This window comes from Penaeus japonicus, unplaced genomic scaffold (assembly GCF_977035675.1).
Source record: "Penaeus japonicus unplaced genomic scaffold, GWHDUDI00000001_assembly GWHDUDI00000017, whole genome shotgun sequence".
NCBI lineage: Eukaryota > Metazoa > Arthropoda > Malacostraca > Decapoda > Penaeidae > Penaeus > Penaeus japonicus.
In genome coordinates, this window is record NW_028234419.1 from 23,396,943 (window position 1) to 23,408,112 (window position 11,170).

General features: G+C 35.9%; 1 protein-coding gene across 1 annotated transcript in view; it reads left to right on the forward strand.

Moving 5' to 3' along the window:
- Got1 (Glutamate oxaloacetate transaminase 1) overlaps window positions 1-9,886 on the forward strand; it is a 10,191-nt gene extending 305 nt beyond the window's left edge. Inside the window, exons 2-8 of the mRNA XM_043035092.2 lie at window positions 4,345-4,526; window positions 6,071-6,179; window positions 6,393-6,577; window positions 6,694-6,877; window positions 7,100-7,265; window positions 7,576-7,718; window positions 7,956-9,886. Coding sequence (XP_042891026.1) covers window positions 4,345-4,526; window positions 6,071-6,179; window positions 6,393-6,577; window positions 6,694-6,877; window positions 7,100-7,265; window positions 7,576-7,718; window positions 7,956-8,098 — 1,112 coding nt within the window. The 3' untranslated portion in view covers window positions 8,099-9,886. The remainder of the gene's footprint in view (window positions 1-4,344; window positions 4,527-6,070; window positions 6,180-6,392; window positions 6,578-6,693; window positions 6,878-7,099; window positions 7,266-7,575; window positions 7,719-7,955) is intronic.
- The last annotated feature ends 1,284 nt before the right edge of the window (window positions 9,887-11,170 follow it).

Here is an 11,170-nt window from a genome sequence, read left to right on the forward strand (position 1 = left end):
AGTTTAATGAGTAGTTGATCTATTGTCATTATGCTGTTATTTTTACGGAAAAAGGATTTTCAATACATTCAACAGGGTGGCAAAGCTGTACGGTTTTATTTACTGTCATGGCAACAGTATGTTTAACTGTGTTTTCTTGGTAAAGGTATTTTCCATGAGCCACGTAGCAAGACTCATTTGATAATGTAATGAAAAAGCCAATGCTAATGATATTGGAACCAGTTGATTACATTTGGTGTAGTAGTTTTAATAAAACAACAGAAACCATCCCAACCGATGTTATAGGCATGAAATATATTGGAGAAAACGTGATAAATGTACTGCTAATGAGAAAGAGTAATGGTAATATGATACGAAGGGTCAGAGATTATTTCCTGTTATGGTGAGGGGAGAGCTGGGGTAGCATCAATTGATGGCTGTTGCATTAACCCATTCATGCTGGATTATGTCATATCTCGTCATCTGAATATTTCCCACAGAACGGATGGTGACGTATCACCTTTTGGACTTTTTTTTTGTGTATACATGTTATACACAGTTAGATTTGTAATTACACATTGTAGTTGCATTTGTATAAACATGTTTCTCTTGACTTACAAAAAAATGCGGTTAAGATTTTGCATACGAAATATGCCCGGAATTCATATTTTACCCCACAATTTCCCTAATCTACTTCATGCCCTCCCCTACTATCGGGACCCAGATTGTAGGGTCCAGGGGTGGAAGCGCCCATTATATCCACTATATATGAATAGTAGAGGTTGAGAGGAATCCATCGATACCACTTTTGTGGTATTTAGTGACGCAGCGTTATTCAGAAAATTTACCAAAAATGCAAAAGAAGCATAAAAACTTTTTTGTCACCCCATAGAATAGGGTGGGTGAAATCCTATCTGTGGTTTTCAGCACGGGCCTTGTGTCTTGAGAAATGTCTTGGCAGGAAGCTCCGTGAGCTTTCTGCATTACCGGTGGGAGAAGCATTAGGAAAAAAAAACATCATGATTGAAGTAGTAGTTCTAGCTGGAGAATTCTGGTAAAGACCATCAAACTTCCACCATCTATGTTTGAGAAAGAAAGAGCTGAGACAGGTTCTGTGTATACCATCTTCCTAAGTATACATGGTGGAAATTTGTTGTGGTCGTTTGCCAGAGTGGAAAGTGGTAGCTCTGAAACTAGTAACATGGTCATAAGACTTGATTGTGAGTGTGCTTCATCGATGGCGAATCATGTATGTATGGACACCTGTCTTTTAGGCCTAGTATGGGTGATTATGGGTTAATTACTGCCAATATTACTATATCTGGACAGTATACAGCTAGTTACATCTACAATAATTTTTGTTAGTGTCATTAATGTGCAGCTTTTCAATAAAATTACCAAGTAACACAATGACCCCAGGAGAACCTAGGAGTGCACTTACTACTACGCTCTGGCTAATATCAAGGTCACCTGCTCGAGATAAAGATTAGAACTGATAGTTGTTGTTCAATGAAAGCATAAAAAGAAGAGGGATTAAGCCAAGTTTAGAAGGCTTTTGCTCAATTATTTACACTGTTAGAGCCATATAATTTCAGACCTATGTAGTGCAGTGTATGGGATAGTGGGTGTAGTGGTCTCGTAGAAGTGAGGATTGGATGGGAGAAGCCAACCAGACAAGTAAGTGTTGGGATTGGGGGGGGGGGGATTGCTCACTGTGGCCTGGAAGCCTAATGAATGGTTCCAAACAGCATCAATTATTACATTTTGACCCTCGCTACATCTCATTCACACCAAAATAAAGCAGGAAAACAGCCCGACAGATTTTAAAACCTGATGCTTTGTAGAAACAACTCGGCTTGAAGGGAAACTTTCTCATATCACTTAACCTTCCACTACAGGCATTTCCCATGGTGTTGGATCACTTTTGTACTACTTTGTTTTCCTTTTGTTGAAATTGAGCTATTTTTTCTTGCAGTTTTGTAACTAGGGTATTATACCTAATGCTGATTAGTATTTCACATGTAGACTTATACATCAAACCATACTACTAGAAAATAATAGAAAACACTCACATCCAAATATGTACATCCCAAGTAGAACATCTTAAGATGCTCAAACTGATGGAGTTAATGTACACATTGTTTATAGGGCACACATTATTTCCGAACACTATATTCTTTTTCAATTCACCATCTTCCATCTTTGTCATGAACTTGTGTGAACAGTAGATAATATCTGAGTTCGCTACGCTTTCCTGCCAAGCGTGTTTACATTACAGTGTATTTTATCCTGTTTTTGGTCATCCACTGTAGATTTACAGCTGTCAGTTTTGCTTCACCTATTTCAGTATCCAATGTGGCCGTCTATGAAAACAGTTTTTGTAACAGAATATGCCCCAAGGCCCTATTTTGCTTCTGAATTTTTGCACAGTGTGGTAGGCCTATGGTTGAAAATGGTTTGAGAATAAGATATAAGCCATGTCCATATTTGGCATAATTATTTTGGTTAATGCAGCAGATATCATGATAGAATATTTCTTTGGGTTGTATGTGCAACTGAATTATGGCAGTTTTGCGTATTGTACTTGAAAAGGTTTAGTAAATAAAATAATTAGTAATTATAGCTAGATATTCCATTACTGAGATCACACTGAGAAAAAAAATCTTCTTCCGGGAGAATAAAAGATTTTGTATTGCTACAAGAATATATGAAAAACATAAATAATGAATGTAGTTGTTAGGATAACAAAAATAATAATTTTCATATGTAAACTAGTTGATACATTGCACTAATGAGTTACAGAGTCTGTGTAGTTGTAATGATGATACAGAAGAAGATGAAATGATATAGAATATAGTCAGTTTAAGCATCAGATCATTAGGATCTATAAATAGCCAGTCTATAGTCTTGTGTGTTTAATAGGGTTCAATGATAATATAATGTCAGTGATGATGCATTATTGTATTATTTGCAGTTTCAGTCAGTAGCCATTATTGTTAATATAGTTATTTGCATCAAGAGAAAAGTTTAGTGAACTCCTCTCCTCATTCCCCTGCAAGTTTGCATTCTTGGCAAGTATGTAATCGCCTGGCAAGTTATTGTCAAGCAAGATTCCCGAGTTATACTTCCTGGTTTAGTCATGTGACGGAGGGGGGAGGGGGCAGCAGGCTTTAAAGGTGCAGACACATTATGCATCGGCCATTGCTTTAATAAAGTTTATACTTTTTAAGGTAAGTATGGTCTTAATACTACGTGTGTGTGTGTGTGTCTGTGTCTTTGTGTTGGTCCCTGTATCTATATCTGTGAAAACATGCTTATTGAAGAGTTGAGGGAGGTGTGGAGGCAAGGACCAACTACTACATTGGGTTTTGTGGGAAGGAGGTTAAGAACCACTGTCCTATATATTTAAATGAAAATGGGTGTCACAGAACTGTAAAAAAGTGTATTACATTGAATTCACCCACAGATAATCTATTAATCCATTGGTTGCGGTATTAAAAAAAATTGTACAGTTGGATGGCTGTTTTACATGTCTGGCACGGTGCCATCCGCGTCTATGACCAACTCTGCCTTTGCAGCAAATCATACCATCCGCTGCTAATGGATTAAAGTATATCACAAAATCTTAGCAGAGCAATAAATCTACCAGTCATCATTGTTCATTTTGTTGAGCTTACAGAAAGGGTTCTTTAGATTGTGAAGATGACTTGTATTATATGGTACTGGCTTTTATACCCCACTATTTCCCTTTTACATGTCAAAGGCTCTGATGTGATATAATTTAAGAAACTTTTTGCATGGAGAATATACCATAGGTTCAGCTATATGTAGCAAAACAGGAAAACTCACTATAGTTATGCCAGTGTTATCAATTCAGCCAAGAAAATAATGCAGCATTTCTTAAAATTACATTAACAAAAATAATCTCCCCAGAAAAATGCATACATACTTATTAGATAGTTACCTATCAGCATTAGCTAAAGAGGGAGCCCTCTCTTGACTTATCTAAGATAACATTTGTTTATGTATAGCAACTTTCATAGAGAATGTTTCTGACCCTTGCAATAGATTTGATAGGTTGCATATATAAATGTCCTATGCTGGGGAAAAAAATAAAAATGGGATATTAGGGTCAGGTCAGATTTACAGTGGATATAGCATTAATTGTAGATCCTCAAGAACCAAAAACTGTATTAACTTTTATTAAATAATGCCTAAATAGGAATGCCTTGATTTAAGTGGATATTATTAAGCACTATTCAAAGAAATCCAAAATTAAGCAAATGCAAAAAGGGCAATGTTTGTTGGATATTCATTCCAATAGAAACCAAAGTGATTGGCTAATACAATTATTTTTCCTATCAGCATACCGGACCGATGAGGCTAAGCCATGGGTTCTGCCTGTGGTGAGGAAGGTAGAGGCAGAACTTGCCGCCGACACGACTCTTAACCATGAGTACCTGCCAATCCTTGGTCTGGATTCCTTCAGCACTGCTGCTGCCAAGATGCTTCTTGGAGCATCTCATCCTGCTATTGCAGAAGGCAGGGTAAGTTGGTGTTCTTTAGTAAAAAGTCCTTAGTGTCTCTATTACATTTCTTCATTTTCAATTGTTATTTTTGGCTATAGTAAAAATCAATAACCCTTCCAAGATGGACCACATCTTAAGATGTTCCTGTGCCTGGCTTCTTAAGATGTATGTGTTTTCTTTTATTTTCTTGACTTACGATATGAAATATGCGTGTATATATGATATATAAGCAAAGTGATACTAATAAGCATTTGGTATAAAAGATTATCATAGCTGAAAAATGCAGCATGGAAATGATCTGAAATGCTGTGAAAATGCCCTTTTGGGAAGCATTTAGGTTATTGTTATTCATACTTATATTGATAATGCAAAGCTTTTTGTTGTTTTTTATTTTTAATTATATTAAAACCTGTCCCAGCGTGTGAAATACACTAAGGACTTTTGGTATGATAACAAAGAGCATGACCAGAGAGTGCATGATGTAAGGTATATAATTGTGTTCAAGAGTAAGTTTGTTTGATTTTTTTTTTTTTTTTTTTTTTTTTTCTCATTTTCCTTGATTAGACTGTACAAATGAACATTGTATTTTGGTAAAAAAAAATCTATTTTGGAAAATGTTTAACACCAAAAAATAGTACTCTGTATATGTGCAATGACTGCTATCAATAACTATCAAGGACTGTTGAATTGATAAATCTTCATTTTCCTGTATTTATTTTTGGTTTAGCATGTATGATGACTATATAGAAAGATCCCAAGCAACTTTAGCGGATATACTATTTAATTTTGCTATTTGTAGGAGAAAGTCATTGGTAAGAATAGTTTGTCTTAACCCTCTCGTGACGGGTGGTACACTACTGTACCGCGCATTCTAGGCCCGTTCGCAGGGGACGCGATACGGCGTCGTTTCTTTAACTGATTTAGGCCTATGCGTTCGAGAGCCCCGGCATTGTGACATGCAAGGCTGGAATGCCCCCGTTGTGAATGGGTTAAAGATTTAGATGTCAATTTAGCTATATTGACAAAAAGTTTATTAACTTCCTGATGATGGATGGCACCTATACATGCCATGGGTAGGAATGGCCTGAATTCTGGATGTCGGTTATGCACATACCATGAAAGTGAAAGCTGCTGTATGATCTGTGTACTCTATAGATAGTTTTTTTGGTCTTAACATTATTAGTCCATGAGTTACAGCCTTCTGAACACGGCCTAAACCCTCTTCATTTTATGCATTTATTGAAATATACTCGACTTGTCCAGAATCAAAGACACTCCTAATTCACGGCTCATGCAGACAACCTGGAGATTATTCCTGATACAGCAGCCAGTATGGCCACATTATTTACCAACACCATTGGGTTTAGAGGAATGAGATTATGATATTGTAAATGGGACTGTAAAGATGCGTGAGTATACTGTAGGTCTAGGCTTAATATATTTTTTGTTTTGAAACTGTCAGAAAAGTTTTACCAGGTCTGATGCTAGGCTTTTATATCCAGATTATGAATTACTGTTGAAAAACTAGAATTTTAATGTTTTTTCTTTATCTTGTTTGACAGATGACCTCGGTTCAGGTGCTCTCAGGCACTGGAGGACTGCGCATTGCTGCCGAGTTCCTCCACAGAATACTCAAGTACAACACCTTCTATTTCTCAACACCAACATGGGGTCAGTCTACTTTTTAAAAAATTCTTACCGTTTACTTTGTTTCTCCATTACTTACCATGTAGAAACTGTTCAGCAGATTTTTATGGGAACTTTCTTCTTTATTTGACTGTAGGTTTATGTGAGATTACCTTCTTTTTCAGATTGATATTAGATGTGTTATATTAAGTTTGTGGCTATTCTGTGAAATTATACTTTATTTTTTCCTTTTAACAGGCAATCACCGGCTGATCTTCACTCAAGCTGGCTTTACTGATGTTAGGCAGTACCGTTACTGGGATGGGAAAACCAAGGGCCTTGATTTCGATGGGATGATTGAAGACCTACAAAATGCTCCCGAGAACTCGGTGGTGATCCTCCATGCCTGTGCCCACAATCCTACAGGAGTGGATCCCACACAGGTATATAGGATTTAGAAATATCCACAAAATTCTTGTCTTTAGCTTTTAATTATTAATTTAGTTAATGTTTGTATATTGTTACCTGTGTTAACTCCTTTTCCTTTCATTGTCTCCAGGATCAGTGGAAGAAGATTGCTGATGTTGTGGAGGAGAAGAAGCTGTTCCCCTTGTTTGATTCAGCTTACCAGGGCTTTGCTTCTGGAGACCTCGACAAGGATGCATGGGCTGTCCGTCTCTTTGCTGAACGTGGTTTTGAGATGATTGCTACCCAGTCATTCTCCAAGAACTTTGGCCTGTACAGTGAGTTTTGATTAAATTATGGCTCTTGACTGTATTGTAGGTTAGTCATTTTTCACTGATTAGATTAAGGCTTGGTTATTAGTCTTAATTTGTAACTAGTTTTTATATGTACAGTTAATATACACTGAAAGGATCTTTTAGAATTATGTTAGTTTTTATTATAGTATTCCTGATTCATTTCCCTAAACAAAGGTGTATATATTAATTTCCCCCAAATTTCAGATGAACGTGTTGGCAACATGATGATCATTGTGAAGGATCCTTCTGTGATTGTGCCCATGAGATCCCAGATTACGCTGCTCGTCCGAGGTTCATATTCTAATCCCCCAAGCCATGGTGCAAGAATTGTTTCCAGAGTTCTCAATGATGAGGCCCTGTTTGGGGAATGGTTAGTAGCCTAGTTATATTTCTTGTAAAAAAATATTTTGAAAGCCTTTCCTGCTTGGGGAGGGTCAGTGTCCAGCTCTTTATATTAATTTATTTGTAATACCCCTACCCCCCATCCCAACCTGATCTTTAAATTTAAAACTTGGTTTCACATGCTTTGAAGTAAATTTGTTTTATTTGGCTTATGTGCATAGAATTCTCTATTACTGACAATAATTTTATAGAAAAATATTAGTTTCGTGCAGTTCTCAAATGAGAGAATGGACAACATACATCTTTGTCTCATAATATATAAATATCACATCTTACAGGAAAGACTGTATCAAGACCATGAGTGGCCGAATTATTGAAATGCGAAAGGGGCTGCAGGAACGTTTAGAGAAATTGGGAACACCAGGAACTTGGAACCATATTACTGCTCAAATTGGCATGTTTTCATTCACAGGCCTTTCGGGTAAGTAAGAGACTACCTTACTAAAGTTACTGATTTTATTTGATAAACAAGTTTAAGGCATAACAATTTCAGCCAACCCAAAAAAGAACATCTCTTGTGTCACTGTATTTTTCATAAGCTATCAATATCACTTTCTTCTGAATTTATGATAATGAAATAACTTTTGAAAACAAAATTCACAGTGCCAGTTTTGTTGATAGCATTTTAGACTTATTCTTCTATTATTTTCTTCTACAGCTGAACAGTCCAAGTACCTAGCTGACAAGTACCACATTTATTTACTGTCCAGTGGCAGGATTAACATGTGTGGTCTGACAACAGGCAACATTGACTACGTTGCAGAAGCAATCAATGATGCAGTCTGCAATGTTAAGGCTTAATGGGAATGAGTTGTAAGAAAGGAAAAAGAGATGCCTGTGCAAAATAGGGAAGACCATGTTGAACATGTGCAGTATTAGATACAGGAAATATAGGAAACTGAGTGTTGCATAGATATATGCAATGATAAAGTATGATTCTAACAATTGATGGCATTTTAAAGAATTAACACAGCAATGTTATTTTTAAGCCAGTACATGCTTTGGTATATAATATCATGGACTGTATTCTACAATTTGACCGAAGTATTGAAATAAAAACCTGAGACTTGTATGAAATTTAGAGTAAAAGTCAGTTGGTATTGATATTACATGTTTAAATTTGTTGATTAGTATTGTCTGTGATAGTTGAAGTTGTTAGAATTGTTAATGCTTATTTTGTTAAATTCATATGGTATATTTTTTTTCTGATATGATATAATAAGCATTTCTTAAGAACTGTCATGAGTTGTACATTAGTTGTACTTGAGGTATTGTGCTAGATACATTGTGTAGTGATTTTCAGTTCGAAAATTGAATTGGCATTAGAAGAGGAGCCTCTTGCTGTACATCCTGGTAGAGTGTATTGATTCTATTAAAGTAATTATCTTCGATTGGATAAAAGGCTAAAATGTAGGTTTCAAAACCTTTCTGAAAATCAAATTGTGCCATCTTTAATACCATTTCAGTTGAGCCTCTTGAACAATAAATTTTTAGCAAGTTTTAGCAAGTTTTTCTCACTTGCTGGGATTGGTTATTTGTGGTACACTGTAATGCTTGCAGAAACACCTATGTAGGGACCACCTTTTGCATTACTGACAGGAGCATTTGTTATCTAAGTAAGCACTTTATTTATGAATGATGTATCTAGTTTATATGTTAAGACTTTTTACATGACTTATTTCATTTCAAGGGTCCACACACTGGCAAGTAATTTTGCACTACAGTTTTGAAAAGACCAATGCATTTTTTACAAGGAGTCCTTTGAAGTAACTGTGTTCTTTATAAAAGAAATAATCAAGGTAACTACAACACAGGGGTGATCCAGTTCAGTATTGTTTATCTTGGCATAACCTTTTAACAACAACAGTTGGAATTGACAGAATTTAACTTAATTGTACAATCCTTCAACAGGTTTATTTTGATACTAGTTTGGTCGAGTTTGAATTTGTTTTAATGAGATAATGATTGATATTGTACTAAAGAATTCTCATATGTTAAAGTATTTAAACATTACATTATTCGAGTTTAACCAAATAAATGAAATGAACTTGAAAATAGTGACTATACTATTTATTATGAGATCTTCATAATTGGTTGATATATATCTGGGAAGTAGGTATGATATCGAAAAAGCTTAGTAATTAGTGAAAATAGACTAGTCAAATAAGGAAGTTGAATGGAGTAATAATTTAAAGGCATGTTTTGTGGGATATAAAACTTAGAGTTTGATTACATTGCACTTCAATTTCTTAATGTATTTATACAATTTTTTCACAAAATCAAATTATTTGGATACATATTTTTTTATGTATGTCATATATAGCTGGGTGGATACAAAGGTGCTTTTTGCAAATACAAGGTTGTGCTTAATGCAAAGTCAACTATCAGTTGCTTGAGCCTGACCTGAAGGAATACCAATGCACCGGCTTTAAAAGGGTCAAGAGATTAAGGCACATCACAGGAAAGGGTTTTGTAGTAATTGTACATAAGACAGTATGCATGTCTGTTACGTGAATTTTTGTTATTTGATAATGTGAAAAGAGAAAAATATATATATATAAATAAAAAGTGAATAAAGTTTTCATCATTTTCATTTGTATGTTTGTCCTAAAAGTGGATTAGATGTTAGTGATAATTGTATGGCGAATCTAGAAGAACAACAGATAAGAGAGACGTCCTGAGGATGTACCCTAAGGTTTCATATATTATTTGCTGCCAGAAATTTGACTCTGATTTTCAAGATTTTTTATGTGGCGTAGTTCAGCAAAAGAAGTTTATTTAACTTTAAAGTCTCCATCCATACCCTTTAATCTCGTTTCATGTTGGTTGGAGGCGAGATACACTTAAGAACAAATAAACAGGAGCATTTTTCTTGCCTATATGCAAGGCATGATAGATTCTGCTTAACATTAGTAAATATTTAGCCACATCCAGAAGGGTGAGATACCCTAGGAAAACGTTGCTTGATACGAACTCAAACAGGAAAAAACATTCCGGACGCCGGGGTCTTAATTGAATGCCTCAACATTTCTGAGAAACGGTAAAGCTTTGATGATGTGCTGATCCACACTAATTACCAAGTCGGGGAGGAACCGAGAAGACTTAATTGGGGTAAGGACCTTTTTGGACAGCCAAGTCGGCATCCCGTTTTTAACAATTATTTACCAATTTTCTATTAAATTTTATTGTTATAGACTTACACTAGGTGATTCGCTAAAGTAAGATAAGAACTTCGACAATTGCAATGTGCACCTTTTTAGTGTTTTCACTTCAAATTTAGAAGATACTTGTACCTATTATATTATATATGCAACCCAGAGACTGTCATACATGCTCGCCTTCATGATGCTTGATTAAACGCCTTTAATAGCTACATATTCTTTATACACACTGATTAAATCCCTGTTTTTCCAAAAGAGTGGGAACCGACCAAAGAGGTAATCTATGTTACAACTATTTTTGCTCTTGAAGCAGAGACTTGGTTGAATTTGGGTGAAAGACTGGCGCAGAAAAGAAATATTTTCTCTATACCTTCATAAAGGACCAAGTCTGATCGCCCGAAGACAAAGCACTTTCCACATGGCCAATGAAACTCCCAAGTCCTATAACCGAAAGGCAGAGACAGACTGAGGACAAGCCAAAACGGTGATAAAAAATATTTATTTTAACGGTGTCATCACAGAAGCGACAAGTCAGACTATCGTCTCTATGGCTGGTGGTACTAGGAACCCTCAATCATACTGTGTACTTGGTCCACGCGTCTCGCAAGGTTCTTCAGGGTCTAACCAAGTTGGATAATGTATGGAAGTTGGCTTGACCACTGAAGGTTTGTTCCAGTCATAGGTGGTTGATTAATGGAAGTGACCTTGACTT